Genomic DNA, 16,415 nt, shown 5'->3' on the forward strand with positions numbered 1-16,415 from the left:
TTGCTGGTGCAAGACAAGAGGAAGTACAGATACTGGGGCCTGGGCCTTGTTGTAGCTAATACCATGATCTGCTCTTACCTGTGGGGGCCTGCATGGCTGAGCTGGGGATGGTGGCAGCATCTTGGGGTACAGTGCTGGTGTCCGGTTCAGGGGTGCTGGTTGTTGGTGAGGTGGGTGGTGGGTTCAGCAAAGTCCGAGGTTTCCTCTGTCAAAACGGATGGGGAAAAGTTTGCTACCCATGACAGGTAACTTGTCTTCTGATTCCTCTATTCCTAGTACTCAATTCACCCATGAAACGAAATATGTATTTGTGGATAGGGCTGTGTTTTCACTTTGTTTTCCACACAGAATCTTGCCCCAAACTTTACATACAGTAGATGCTTAGCAAATATTTTCTGAATCTATGTACAAGACTCTGGGCTTCTCTAGAGCCAGTGCTTAATTCACTGTCATTTATATTAGATTCAATGTTATCATTTGAAATTCCAGGTTCTTCATCAGCTGGGCACACAAAAGTACAAAAGGCTTAAGTCTACTTTGACATTATTTTGTACTTTGCTTCTCTCTTTAAAAATGGAAACGTTCCTTCCCCTAACTATCAATTCGTTCCTCTGTCTACCTCTTCAGCTTATCATCTGCCATTTCTTATCTTAAACTTTCTACCCTAAGATTTGAATCTCTAACTAAATTACTTCTCTAAAAGCTCTGCAATTTTACCTGGGCTCTGCTTTTACAGTAATATCTGTCCCTTCTGCCTGGAATGGCCTTTCTTTCTTTCTTTCTTTCTTTCTTTCTTTCTTTCTTTCTTTCTTTCTTTCTTTTTTACCTTATAGATATCTGTTTATCCAGGAAATTTTTTCTAGATTTCCTCTAGTTACTGTCTCTTTTGTGCTATCTCTGTACTTTGTATTGCATCTGTCACAATGTATTGTCATATATATTTACATACTGGTGTCCCCTATTAGCCTGGAGCTCCTTGAGGGTCTGATTCTGAGTACTGTTCCTAGTATTGCAATTGCCATATAATAAGTCTCAATAAATATTCTGAATGAAGCACACAGTACGGAATACCGATAATGGGGGAAGGATTACAAATGATTTAAGAAAAATCGAATATCTCCTCTATGCTGTTCAGGGCAGTCTGTAGGAGAGAAAGATCTCAGAAGCTTCTTTCCAAGAAATAGTTTTCTAAAAGCCTTTCTGAATGCAAGGAAATTGTAATCATCACTGAGGTTCAGAAATCCCTTTTTACTAAATGTCCCATGTTGTTTCCACTGCTGGGAGCTATATAAACCTGTCTGCCTTCTAGGAGTGTATTATCTAAAGTGACAGCACCAGTGACAGCAGGCATATATAAGATGGCCTTGTCTGTGGAAGTTATCATACAAACATGAAACATTCAAAGCATACATGGGACATGGACATTTCTTTTTTCTTTCTTTTTTTTTTTTTTTTTTGGATACTGCTTAAAATAAAAGTTTAAATAAACAAGGAGCAGGGAAGAAAGGAAACATCAGTTCAACTTCACTGAGTTGGTGGTGGGATTTCATGGGATCCCTGAAGGAACAAGCCTGGTAGGTTAGGAGCCCAAATATTGTAGCAGAAAGCAGAGAGATGGAAGACATCATTATTATTTGAGATACATGTATCATATCTATTCATATATTACCTCATCTCCATTTTATTGGTGAGAAAACTGGAGCTCAGAGCCTTACTCAAAGATGTTTGTCACAGTCACACAAGTGGTAAGAAATGGAAATGAGATATAAACCTGTTTGTCTGGCTTCAAAGCCTCTGCTCTAGTCATGAGACCACTTCACTTTAGAAGGGAACAGAAGGGTCATGGGTTAAGTGGAAGGCATATACATTTACAGAAGTAGGCATAAGGACAGGAGGGGGAATTAGCGAGTCAAATGCCAGCCCATAAAATACAGGATAAGATGAGAATTATTGTTTTCAAGAGGGTTGGAAAGAACGGGGACTTTGGTTATTACTATGTTGAGGACTTCCCAAGGAAGCAGAGCAGCAGCGATCATAGAATCGCAGTGTTTCGGTTTTGAAGGATCTCAAAGGCCACTTAATCCAACCATCTCTCTCCTACTTCCCTCTCCTGAAAATATCCCTCCCATATAGTCATCTAGTCCCTGACAAAATGCCTCTAGTGATGGAAGATCACTACTTCCTCTTTCTTTTCCTTCTCTTCTTCTTCTTCTTCTTCTTCTTCTTCTTCTTCTTCTTCTTCTTCTTCTTCTTCGCAGATCACTACTTCTGTTTTGGGATAGATTTAACCGTTCCTTTTATGTTGAGACAAAGTCTATCTGCTTGAGTTTCTACTTTTTAATTCTGTCTTTGCAAACTTTCAAGGTTAATCTGATGCCCTTAAAATGTCTTCACATCATCAAAAGCATGGCTTCTTGGCCTTGGAATCTTTAGAGCCTTCAGTGTCTCTCCATAGCAGGAGAATAAGAAGAGAGTAGTGGAGACAAAAATGAATGAGGACTTGGGCTAGGGGTTAGTGATAGATAGATCAAGAGCACATATATTACATAGAAGATGAGGATGTGATATCAAGAATTCAAAGCCAATAAATAAGATCATCTCAATTAGAACATCATAAGTAAAATCATCCATCCATCCTGCATATATTGAACATTTCCCAAGAGACTAAGATATAAGGCACTACAGGAAAAAAGAGAAAAGAACAAGACTAGGTTCCTGACTTTGAGGAGCTTGTATTCTAGAAGAACTGAAGTCAACTGGAGTTAATACACAAAGCCAAAACAATCAGTCAACCAACCAAACTTAGGGAAGAACTCATGAGATTAGAATGGAGTGCCCAGGGAGAACTAGGTATCATTTCTACATTGAAACTCAGGTGGTCTAGTTCAGGAGGGAGATGCAGAAAATCCCCTGACAAAAAGTGAGTGGAGAAGATGATGCCAAAGGAAGCCCTAGAGAAGCAGCTGAGGAACTTTCTTATCAATGGTTTCCCTAAGGAAGACACGCATGAAGAATTGGTCATGACTAAAAAAAGGTGGTTCTTGCAGTAATGGTGCTCAGTGACGTTTGACTCAGCGGTCTTGTCCTGTACTAGACGTAAGCGTTAGCTCCTTCAGGAAATGTGGGAGAGTACCCATGGTGCCCATGGTAAGGCATCAGTGACCCTGGAACTAGAACATGTGGGGCCCCATCTCTGGAACCTTTGCCATTTATTAGCTATGTGACCTTAGGGAAGTCATTTCACATCTCTTAAGTCTCAATTTACTTCACTATGAAATGACATTAACATAATTCATCTCCTGGGTTCTTGTGATCATCACGTGATATGTATGTTATGGTGTCTGATAACAGAACCTTATACTTGCTAGGTATTCAGTAATGTTCTTTCCTTCTTCTTAAAAGAAGGGGCAGGATTAGAAAAAGAAATACACGTACAGAGTCAATTTTCTGTTTCTGTTCATGTGCTTGGGCATTCATTCTGGGTAGGTTAACAATTAGGAGCAGGGCCTTTCATTGAGGGAAGACATTAGACCAGAATTTCCTCAAATGTAACTCTCACAGTCATAATGTGTTTCTTATCCACACCATCCTATCTCTACATTACCAATTCCCAGGTAAGTTAGCTAAGCAGGGATGACAATGTAGGAGATTCCTGTTTAAAAGTATACACAAGGTGGAAAATAGGGCCAGACATGCCCCTTTCCAAGATGGATGGATATGGGTGAGTTACCCCTTTATAACCCTTTATCCCTTTCTGGGAAACCCACATTTTTACCTACCTTACTGCCAGGTTTGGGACCCCTCTTCTTTGGGAATTTCAAAGGTTCAGCTGACTTGGATGGGGTAGAGATGGGGTGGGGAATTAGGGGCTTGGGTGTCCGGCCCCGCTTCTTTCCTGGTTTACGCCCCCTCTGCCCTGGTTGATGGTCCAAGATAGTTTTGGTGCTGCTGTGGATGCTGGGCTTCTCAGTGTTCACATCAGATGCAGGATAGGGATTCTTTGGAATCACAACTGCAAGAAAAAGACTCATTCTATCACCCCCTCCACCCACCTGCATTCCCATCCCAAACAGAGGGGAAAAAAAAAAGACTTGCTACTTCTGCTTGGGTAGTTTTATCCCAAGAAGCTAGTTTCCTGGCATCTGACCTAAATGTTAGAAAATCTCACAGGAGAACTGAATTTAGATTGGTTAGAATTGGAAGTTTTAATTATTTCTGGCAGATGCAGAGAAAATATTAAATTTTTCTCCCCAAGGCATCTAGTTAAAGCATATAAACAGAACCCATAGGCTCAGAGATGGAATGACTTTTAGAAGCCTACAATCTCTTCCTGCTAAGAATGAAGATCCAAGGCTCAAAAGAGGAAATGATGCCTTCAGGTTACACAGTGAACAGGGGATAAGGACTTATGTTTTAAACTGGGCCCGGACAACCAAGTTAGGAATTTTCTACATCAATTCACTTAAAGTTTTAGTGTGATCATTGCAATGAGGAGTACTGTAACACATGGACATACATACACACATCTGACAGCACCTCTCCTTACACCCTTACTTTAAAAATTGTTTCTCCATATTACCTTCAAGGTGAAGTCCAAATTCTTTACTCTGATATCCAAGCACTTTTGCGACTTTACCCCTGACTTGCTCTCCAGTTATGTCTGATGTCATTCCCTGACACACATTCCCCACCCCCACCCCCATGCTCTAGCCCAATTGTTTCCCACAGTCAAATGTTCTGCCCCCGTAGCCCAATTGTTTTCTGCACACCATTTAATTCAAGCAAACATCAATACTCAGTTTTTAACACTCTGCTCCAGGGCCACCTCCTCATTGAGGCCTTGTGTGACTATTCCCCAAGTTAAGTCAGTGCCACTTCCCCCCCACACCCCAAGCATTCTATACATATCTATGTCAGTACACTTTCCATTTTATATCTAACTATCCATCTTCTCCTTAAGGGACATCTAATTCACTCCACAAATAGTTACTGAGCACTTACTATAGGTCAGCAAAACACAGTTTTCACTCTCATGGAGCTTACCTCCTCATTGGGGAGACAGAAAACAGACAAATAAATACATAACATAAGGGCAGGTAAGTGCTGTGATTAAAACTAAAGGCGGGTGAGGAAAGCCCACTCTGAGGAGGTGATATTTACACAGAGAGCTCCCCAATGAAATAAAGGCAAAGCATTATGAAGATGTGAGGAAAGGGCCTTCCAGGTAGGGGGCACATAACAAGTGCAAAGATCCAGAGATGGGGACATGTTAGTGTGTCTGAGAAACAGTAAGGAGGTCAGTATAGCTAGAATTGAGTGAGTGAAGAGTGTCGGAGGTTCAGGTTAGAAAGGGAGTAGCAATAAGATCGTGCAGGCCTTTGCAGAGGATGAAAATGAATTTGAACTTTCTAAGTATGAAGGGAAGCTGCTGGAGGATTATGAGCAGGGGAGTGGCAGGATGTACTTGAAAGGAACCTTCTGGCTTCTCTGAAAGGCGGGAGGGAGCAGGAGTAGAACTAGGGAGGCTAGTTCATAAGCTAATTCCAGTGGGCAGGTAGAGGATAATGCTGTTTATGCTTCTAGGTAGGATATAATAAATTATGATGAAAAGTCAGATACATTCTTGAAGAGACACTGCAGTGTTGTAGAAATCACAGGGACGAGATGAACTGGAACTCCAGACCTAAGTGGGGGAAGGGCTTCCGAGGTAGCTGACGCTGTTTTGTTTCCTGAGGGCATTTGTCAGTTTGGGGCATGAACTGAGGCTCAGGCTTGGCCTATGCAGAGGACCTCTACTGGAGGAAAGAGAAATCCAATAGGCTGCTATGACTGATTGGTATTTGAGCTCCATATGTGTGTCCAATTTTCCCCAAGGGACATTTGCTGAGTTCTGAGTCTGCGCAATGGAGATGTGAAGCTAGGCCGAGAGCTTATAACAAGGCAGAATGAAATATCTCATAATTTTGTGGTTTTAGGGGATAAATGAGGTCCCACTAGAAGGAAGAGGTGTACCTCAAACATACCTCCTCAAGATAAATGCCATATTTTGAAACTGTAAGGAGTAAGAGGTTAAAGAGCCAAACCCCTAACCTCTCAAAGGTAGGACAATCTCTTGCAATTTTTTAGGGCTAAGGAGATAGAGACCTGTTAGGTTCTCAATCAAGAGCCCAGCAGGGACCATGTCCAAGAAACAGGGATAAGCTACAGGTACAATCCAGACCTGGAGTAGCTCAATCCATGATTAGATTGAGAGAATCAGGTCCTTATCCTAATTAGATTAACAGAAGTAAGGAAGAATTATATCTGATGGAAGATACTAGTGGGAGCCTTAACAGTTCTTTTATATAAAATATCCAGTATATCACACAAAAAATATTAGATATAATAAGAGGCAGAAAAAAGTGGTAATCAAGAAAAAATACAGACAATAGGAGATTTATATATGATCCAGATAGAGGAACAGAGACTTTAAAGTAATCATAATTAATATGTAAAGAAAGTAGAGGAAAAGATGAACAAAATGTAAGAAAAGGTAACACCCACAGAAAACTGGAATCTATATGAAAAATTAAATGAACATACTGGAATTAAAAACATGAGACATTAAGAACTTGTTGGATGGATTTAAGGGAAGACAAGATCCAGCAGAAAAAAGGATGAATGAACTTGAAGAAAAATCAATAGAAAACATCCAAAATGAAGCAAAAGTATGGAAAAAACAGATTAGAGCATTAGAGACATGTGGGTATAGTCAATGGATCCAAAATATGAGTAACTATAATCCCAGAGCAAGAAGACAGAGAAAATGAGGCAAAAGTAATATTTAGAAACCAATGAAAGAAGAAAGAGCTCAGCAACTGACAAGCAGCAAAAATCTAAAAAAATACCTCAAACTATACCAAGACACATAACTGTTAAACTGCTGAAAATAAAATATAAAATACAAATAAAATGAAAGACAGAGATAAATTTTTTCAAGCAGTCAGAGAGAAAAGAGGCATCTTATCGGAGCATCAGTAAGATTGATGGCTGACTTTTTAACAGAAACTATAGAAGCCAGAAGCAACAGAATGATATATTAAGGGGCTAAGATATACAAACTGCCAACCTACAGTTCTATACCCAGTGAAAATTTCCTTCAAAAGTGAACGTGAAATAATTATTTTCAGATAAATCAAAGCTGAGATAACTTGTTACTAGCAGATCTAAACTATGGGAAATAAAACGGAAGTTCTTCAGGCTGCAGAAAAGTAATCCCAGATAGAATGATGAAACTGCAGAAAGAAATGAAGAGCCTAAGAAAGGGTAACTATGTGGCTAGATATAAAAGAATTTAGAACAAGAACTGACTATTTAGAACAAGAAGTTATAAAATGGTTTGTAGAGTTTACAATATATGTATTCGTAAATTATATGAAACCAACAGCACACAGGATGGAAGTAGGGGACAAAAGAAGTTAAACTTTGTTAAGAATTTTGCATTATTTGGGGACTGGTTACAAAACACTTATTTAAGGAAGACTTTGATAAGTCCATGATACATATTTGCATAGTATAGCTAACTAAAATAAATAAATTCTGCTGTGGTTAAATAAATATACAAGAATGTATACTAAAAGCTATGGAGAGAGAAATTGAAGAATAAAATATATCTGCTTAATCCAAAAGAAGTCAAGAAAGGAAGAATAAAGAAATGAGGAAGAACTCAAAGAGAAAACAGAAAGCAAAATGCAAAATAGTGACTTAAATCCAAATGAATGATTATATTAAATACAAGTGGATAAAGTAAAACAATTAATAGGAAAAAATTAACATACTGCACCAAACTTCCCCTGTCCCAGTACCCCAATTAGATCTGTTTACATGAGGGCCTTGAAATATAAGGACACGTGAAATATAACATAGATAAAAAGATATAAACAGATGTAAAAACATATACCCTGTAAACATTAAACAAAAGAAAGCTCTTGTGGCTATATTAATGTCAGACAAGTCAGTCTCTAAGGCAAGAAGTATGACTAGACTAAAAAGGAACATTTCATCAAGATAAAATAGTCAATTCAAAAGGAAGCTATAATAACCTTAAATTTATATATACCTAATAACACAAAATATATAAAGCGAAAGTTTAGAAAACGAAAAGAACAAACAGACAAATACAAATTATGAATTGGAGATTTCAACATATCTCTCTCAGTAACTGATAGGTTAAGAAGCTGAAAAAAACAAAACAAAATGGTAAGGGTAGGGAAGATGTGAACAACTCAATTAACTAACAACATAAAATAACCATTTAACCAACCAACTTAATTGACATATATAGAACACTACACCCAATATGTATAGAATTCACTTTCTTTTCAAATACTTATGGAATATGCTGGGTGAACAAGCAATCCTGAATAAAGTTCAAAGAATTAAAATCACACAGAACAAGTTCTCTAACCACAGCAGCATTAAATAATTAATTACAGTTTTAGTCTCAGCCACAGTCTTCAATAACATTTATTTTTATTAAAAAAAATTTTTTTAATGTTTTATTTCTGAGAAAGAGAGAGACAGAGAGCGCAAGCTGGGGAGGGGCAGAGAGAGAGAGGGAGACACAGAATCCGAAGCAGGCTCCAGGCTCTGAGCTGTCAGCACAGAGCCCAACGTGGGGCTCGAACTCATGAACCGTGAGATCATGACCTGAGCCGAAGTCAGGCACTTAACCAACTGAGCCACCCAGGCGTCCCAATAACATTTATTTTTAGAAAACACTGTTGCTTTGGTGTTTTAGGAAAACTTTTACAAATCCCTCTATATTAATAAATTCTAATGCAGCAGGAAGATAAACAAGTTAGTGTGTTCAGTTCCACTACCAGTAACACAGAAATATTTACAGCTCTAAAAACACAGACCTGCAGGCAGGAACTTAAGGAATTGCAGATTCTTCTGTACCAGCTGATTCAACTTATACATCTGCATTCATTTGTTTATTCTAATCACTGCTTAATAAACTATGTCTTAGAAGTGAAAAGGAAGATTCTTATATTTTTCTGCTTTGATACCTTCAGTTTTTTTTCCTTTTTAAAAATTTTTTTATTTGAGTATAGTTGACATACAATGTTACATTAGTTTCAGATGTACAACACAGTGATTCAACATCCCATTATATGTTATGCTATACTCACAACAAGTGTAGCTGACATCTGTCACCACACAATGCTATTATAATATCCTTAAGTATATTCCCTATGATGTAGCTTTTACTTTCACACCTTATCCATTCCATAACTGGAAGCCTGTATCTCCCACTCCCCTTCGTCCAACCACAGTGGAATTTAAATAGGAATCAATAACAGGAAATTAACTGGAAAAATCCCAAATGCTAAGAAATAACTCAAACACCATAAAAATAGAAATAAGAAAATTCTTGGAACTTAAAATTCATGAAAATATGACAGATCCAAATGCGTGAGATTTAGCTAAAGCGGTGTTCAGAGGGAAATGTATAGCTTTCAGAGTTTATATTAGAAGAGAAGAAAGGTTAAATATCAGTGATCTAAGCTTCTACTTCAAAAAGCTAGGAAAAGAACAGCAAACTGAACTCAAAAAAAGTAGAAATAAGGAAATAATGTGAGTGGATAAGTCAATGGAAAAAAGAAAGCAGACATATTACAGAGAAAATCATCAAAGGTTGGTTCTTCGAAAAGATAACCCCGTGACAAGCCTGATTAAGGAATGTAAAAAGGAAACACAATCTACAAATATCAAGAATAAGAGAGTGGATTTCATTATAGATAACCCAGACATTAAAAAGATAATAATAGGACATAATGAATAACTTAATGCAACTACATTTGAAAATTCAGATGTAATGGGAAACTTCCTTGAAAAGATGACTTATTAAAATGGACACAAGACCAAATAGAACATGAAGGGCTGTGTACATAATAAAGAGATTGAAATTGAAATGAAAAACCTTTCTGCAAAGAAAATTCCAGGCCCAGATGCCTTCACTGGCGAATTCTAGCAAACATTTAAAGAAGAAATAAAAATAACAACAGAGTGTACAAAGTCTCTTCAGATAAATGGAAGAGGGACACTCCCCAACTCATTTTATGAGGCCAATGTAATCCTCATACCAAAGCATGACAAAGATATTACAAGAAAACAAAACTATAGACTAATATCCCTCATGAGCATAGATGCACAATCTTTAACAAACATTAGCAAACTGAACGCAGCAATATATAAAAAGGATAATATATTGTGACTAAGTAGTTTGTATCCCAGATATACAGATTGTTTAACAACAGAAAAAAAATCAGCTGAACTTACCACATATACAAAATAAAGAAGAGAACCCATATATCATCTCAATAGATGCAGAAAAAAAGCATTTGACAAACTTTAATACTCATTCATGATAAAAATTATCAGCAAATTTGGAATTTCCTTAAGGCAAGGGCATCTATAAACAGCAGAGGCAACAGCACACTTAACGGTGAAATATTGAATACTTTATTACTGAATCATGGAACAAGATAAAAATATTCACCATCATCACTTCTATTCAACATTGTATTGCAGGCCAATGTAACAAGAAAAAGAAATAAAAGCTACAAATATAGGTTGTAAAAAAGAGCATTATTTGCACATGACATGATTTTTTACATAAACCATTCCCCTCCCACCTACAAAATCTACTTAAAATTAAAAAATGAGGGCACCTGGGCATCTTAGTTGGTTACACATCTGGCTCTTGACTTTGGATCAGGTCATGATCTCACGGTTTGTGAGATGGAACCCCACAATGGGCTCTGTGCTGATAGTGCAGAGCCTGCTTAGGTTTCTCTATCACTTTTTCTCTGCCCCTTCCCCACTTGTGCGCTCTCTCTCTCTCTTTCCCTCTATCAAAATAAAGAAATTGGAAAGGTCACTAGATATAATCCAATATACAAAAATCTATTTCTATATATACTAATAATTAGAAAATGAAATTTAAAAACCCTAAATCAAATACTCAGTGAAAGATATGGAATACAATCACACTAAAAACTGTAACACATTCTTTTTTTTTTTTTTAATTTTTTTTTCAACGTTTATTTATTTTTGGGACAGAGAGAGACAGAGCATGAACGGGGGAGGGGCAGAGAGAGAGGGAGACACAGAATCGGAAACAGGCTCCAGGCTCTGAGCCATCAGCCCAGAGCCCGACGCGGGGCTCGAACTCACGGACCGCGAGATCGTGACCTGGCTGAAGTCGGACACTTAACCGACTGCGCCACCCAGGCGCCCCATAACTGTAACACATTCTAAGAGAAATTAAAGAAGATCTAGATAGCACATGGTCATGAAGAGATCTGTCACTTTCATTCAGGGTTTAGAAGACTCAAATTGCCCTCTCAATGCTCATCAAATTGATTTAAAGAGTCAATGCAATTCCAATCAAAATCCCAGCAGTTTTTCTGTAATGTGTGTGTGTCCAAATTACCAAGTTAATTCTAAATTTTATTAGGAAATGCAAAGGATCTAGAATACCCAAGTCAATCTTGATAAGTAACAGCAAAGCTGGAGGGAATACTTACATCATTAGATATCAAGACTCATTATAATAGAGTAATGAAGACATGTGATACTGGTGTTAAAGACAGATAGTCAAATGGATCAATGGAACAAAACAGAGTCCAGAATTAGACCTACATATCCACAGTCATCTTATTTATGACAAAGGTGCCCCTGAAACTGTATGGTGGTGGTGGTGGTAGAGGGCAACACGACTTCTTCAATAAAATTGTGCTGAGTCAAATAGATATCCACATGGAAAAGAATGAGACTCGAACCCTACACTTCATATTAGATACAAAAATTAACATGAAATCTAAAACATCAAACTTTTCCAAGAATACAGAGGGCACTATCTTCAAAACTTTGGTGGAAGCAAGATTACATATGGCACGCAAAGCATTAATTACAAAAAAACTGACCCATATGACTTCATTAAAATAAAAAATTCCTGTTCCTCAAAAGACAACGTGAAGAAAGCAAAAGTGAAACCTAGGGAGTGGGAAAGGATACACAAAACACGTAGGTCAGAAAAGTAATATCCAGAAAATATTCAAAATCTCCTAAAAGTATGGAATAAAGAGAATGACATTCCACTTGTAAAAAGATGACACTGGAAGAGCCATGTCACAAAACTGAACATACAAATAGCCGATAAGGACATGAAAAGTTGCTGAACATTATTGGTTACCAAGTAAAGTGCAAATTAAAGCTGTGAGACACTACATCTCCCCCAAAACTGCTAAAATGGAAGGTCTGACAGTATCTGAATCGGTGAGGAGTACCAAGCAACTAGCACACTCGTGCATCGCTGATGGCAATGGAAATCACTCTGGAAAACCACTTAGCTTTATGCTCTCCCCCAGCAATCCCACACCTTGGGATATACCCAAGAGGAACGAGTGGCACAACCACCAAAAGACATGTACTAGAATGTTCACAGCAGCATTTTTCATAAGACTCCCTGGGAGGGATTTCAGGCATTATCTAAAAGGTCTGAAGATATACATACTCTATGATTCAGCAATTCCGATCTCAGGTATAAACTCCAGAGACATTCTTGAGCGTGTACACTTAACATACATGTAAATGAATGGTTATAGCAGTGTTATCTGTAGTAACTGAAAACCTGACATGATCCAATGCCCATTATCAGTAAAATGTACTTTTAAAAAACGTAGTTTTCAGAGTATGGTCTGAGAACTCCTTCCTTGAAATCCTTTTGGGGGTCTGTAAGATGAAAATTATTTTCATGATACTAAACCATTATCTCCTCTTTTCACTCTCACTCTGTCACATGGAGTTTTCCAGAGGCTATATGTGTGACATCTTCATTCTGACAGCTAATGGAGTATGTATTTGCATAATATACAAGTATATTCTTATGTTTTAAAAAGTTCTAGGTTTTAATTTCTAACACAGTGATATGGATAACCCCCAGAAAGACCTTGGGGTCTTAAGGGATACAAAAGTTTCCTGATACCAAAGGATTTGAGAACCACTGATCTCTAATTATAATCACTTCCTTGCCTTTCTTTTTCCAACACACTTACCTAGAAAAAACCCCAGTCTAATTCTCTACCTGTTCCACACCCAAACCTCAGTAACTTAACATGCCAAATGTTTAAACTGATTACTGTAAACCCTAAGATTGCCCCCTATATCTCTAGTAACAGACTATGGAACCTGAGCTGGGCAGGGAGGTAAGTCATTTATTTACTTTGGAGTTCCTGCCATCACATGACAAGGTGCCAAGTTCCTAGCTGCGGCCTAGCACATGTTTGTAGAATAAAAAAAAGAAAACAGATATAAAAGATGAACTGAACAGAGCTTTACCTGGCCTTCTAACAGTCAGAAAATAGTTGTTTTTCCTCCTTCTTCTCTTTTCCCTTAAGGCTAGATATAAAAGTCCATGATTCCAACTGCTAAAGAGGTTGCCCTCTCCAGCCTGAAAGATCTGGGCAGAAGAAACTAACCAATTATATTTAACAGTTCAGAAAAATCAGGGCATGCAGGTCATGTGTGAGAAGCTAGCACTGAGATTAAACTTCATACTAATTTAAAAGCTTCTTGATAATGGATTTCTTAAGCTGTCCTTAGGGATTCCAGGATTTGGAAGTTCTTCCCATCAGGAAGCCCTATTCTGCCACATTCTAACTTAATTATCCTAGTTGGAAAAAAAAATTAGAGTGCTATCAGGGGACTGGGGATCTAATTCTAGTTCTGTCCCTTATGGTATGACCTTGAGTGTGTCATTTAAGCACAATCTTTTCTTATTTTTCCAAATGTAAATAATTAAATAATTTAATGACTGCCCTACTTCAGAGAGAAATGAAAGATCAGAATATTCTCCAACACATTTTGATGCTACTGAGTTTGACAGCATCATACCCTTAAATGACAAAATTCTTGGACATTCATGTGGCCTTCCTAACAATCTTGTGAAAGCTGCATATTCTTCTCCTTTGACAACTAAGGAGAGCAAGCCTTGGAGAAGTGAAGGGGCAGAACCAGGCAAGATTCTAGTCTTTGGAGTCTTCACTGGCACACATTCTGCCATATAGCCTAGGAGGAAGAAAGCAATCTCTCTTCCTTCAGGAGCCCGGGATGGGGCAATTCATATGTTAATTAGTTGACCACATCAGTTGAAAATTTAGTAAATTATCTCAAGTGAAAAAAACCCCAACAGGATTGTTGTCCTAGAAAAGCACAATGTTGAGAAGGTTAGTAATCTTTACACAATTAATCACGATTCAGTGGGTATGGACTGGTGTAGAGAAGGCACAAGACAAACCTGGAACACACTGATCAGTAAGTAATAGGGATGCTCAGAAAATGATGGGGTCATGCCAAGAGGACACAGGAGCCAACTTCAAGGGGTTTCCACTGGCCAAATCTGGAACATTTTGAGCATCAAAACAAATAATGATAATAAATTATTATTGAATCCACTGAGTGTGGGTCCATCCTGATGTAACTAATGCATAAATAAAACACAGACGAGAAGGGAAAGCTGTTGCTTATAGTAGAACCCCAACTAATAAATGTGGAAGAAGTGAGGGAATTAGAAAATAGCCATTTGGGTAATAACTGATTCAGGCAAGACTCATCAACAGATGCTAAAACGATTGGGTGAAAATTTGGTGAGAAACAGGAAATTTATAGTCTCAAAGTATTTCTCCACTGGAGGAATTTCTCCACAAGATTATTAATTAATTACAAAGGAATGAACTGAAAAACTTGGTAGACACCGCCTTAACCAAGTAACCAAAGTTACTGCGGTAATGGGACAAACACATACCCTGTATCTCCAAATGTGGTACTTTGAGAAGAATGTCACCTCAAGCTCTGTGCTGACAGCTCTGCTTTGGATTCTGCGTCTCCCTGTCTCTCTGCCCCTCCCCGGCTCACACACTCTCTCTCCCTCACTCTCTCTGTCTCTCTCTTTCTCAAAAATAAATTAAACATTAAAAAATGTATAACTTGAAATGTATAACCAAAAATATATAGCCTAACCGTGAGATAATATCAGACAAACCCAAATTGAGCCTCTGTCTATAAGATAACCGAACAAACATTTATAAAGAAATATTGAGGTCATGAGAGACAAGGAAGAATGATGGAAAGACTGTTCCAGATTAATGGAGACTAAAAAGACATGACAATTAAGTGCAACTCATGAACCCAAATTTTCTTTTCCCAAAAGGGCATTATTGGGACGATTGGCAAAATAGGAATAAAGTTTATAAATTAGCTAATGGTATTGTATTGATATTAATTTTCTGGTTTTAATAATGTTAAAAGGCCTACAGATTAGCTGTAAACACCATACCAGTGTTAGTTTTCTGATTTTTTTCTAAGATTTTATTTTTAAGTAATCTCCACACCCCATGAGGCTTGAACTCACAACCCCAAGATCAAGAGTCACATGCTTCACTGAGTCAGCCATGCACCCCTAATTTTCTGATTTTAATAATAGTACTATGCTTATAGAAGAGCATGCCCTTGCTTTTGGAAAATATACACTAAGTCTTTAATAGTAAAGGGACATTATTACACAAGTCATGGTCAAATGGTTCAGAAATATGTATTACTTATTTAGAGAGCCTAATAGTGCAAATGTGATAAGTGTTAGTATTTGGAGAATTCTTTCTTTAAAAAATTTTTTAAGTTTATTTATTTATCTTGAGAGAGAGGGAACAGGGGCAGAGAGAGATGGAGAGAATCCCAAGCACTGATGGTGCTTGATGCACTGACAGTGTGGAGCCCATTGTGGGGCTCCATCTCCTGAACTGCAAGATCATGACCTGAGCCAAAATCAAGAGTCAGATGCTCAATCTGTAAAGAACTTGCCAAACTCCACACCCAGAAAACAAATAATCCAGTGAAGAGAGAGGCAGAAAACATGAATAGACACTTCTCTAAAGAAGACATCCAGATGGCCAACAGGCACATGAAAAGATGCTCAATGTCGCTCCTCATCAGGGAAATACAAATCAAAACCACACTGAGATATCACCTCACGCCAGTGAGAGTGGCTAAAATGAACAAATCAGGAGACTATAGATGCTGGAGAGGATGTGGAGAAACGGGAACCCTCTTGCACTGTTGGTGGGAATGCAAACTGGTGCAGCCACTCTGGAAAACAGTGTGGAGGTTCCTCAAAAAATTAAAAATAGATATACCCTATGACCCAGCAATAGCACTGCTAGGAATTTACCCAAGGGATACAGGAGTGCTGATGCATAAGGGCACTTGTACCCCAATGTTTATAGCAGCACTTTCAACAATAGCCAAATTATGGAAAGAGCCTAAATGTCCATCAACTGATGAATGGATAAAGAAATTGTGGTTTACATACACAA

At 37.9% G+C, this 16,415-nt stretch overlaps 1 protein-coding gene across 10 annotated transcripts in view; it reads right to left on the bottom strand.

The window, feature by feature from the left end:
• SCMH1 (Scm polycomb group protein homolog 1) overlaps window positions 1-16,415 on the bottom strand; it is a 187,458-nt gene that overhangs the window by 39,615 nt on the left and 131,428 nt on the right. For 9 of the 10 annotated variants that reach the window (XM_030323801.1, XM_030323800.1, XM_030323799.1 and 6 more), the window contains 2 exons: window positions 3,780-4,012; window positions 79-205 (listed from right to left, as the gene is read on the bottom strand). The exons of the other annotated variant lie outside the window; for it this stretch is intronic. In XM_030323801.1, the coding sequence (XP_030179661.1) occupies window positions 79-205; window positions 3,780-4,012 (360 nt within the window). The remainder of the gene's footprint in view (window positions 1-78; window positions 206-3,779; window positions 4,013-16,415) is intronic. 10 annotated transcript variants of the gene reach the window in all.

This window comes from Lynx canadensis, chromosome C1, assembly GCF_007474595.2.
Source record: "Lynx canadensis isolate LIC74 chromosome C1, mLynCan4.pri.v2, whole genome shotgun sequence".
Classification (NCBI taxonomy): domain Eukaryota; kingdom Metazoa; phylum Chordata; class Mammalia; order Carnivora; family Felidae; genus Lynx; species Lynx canadensis.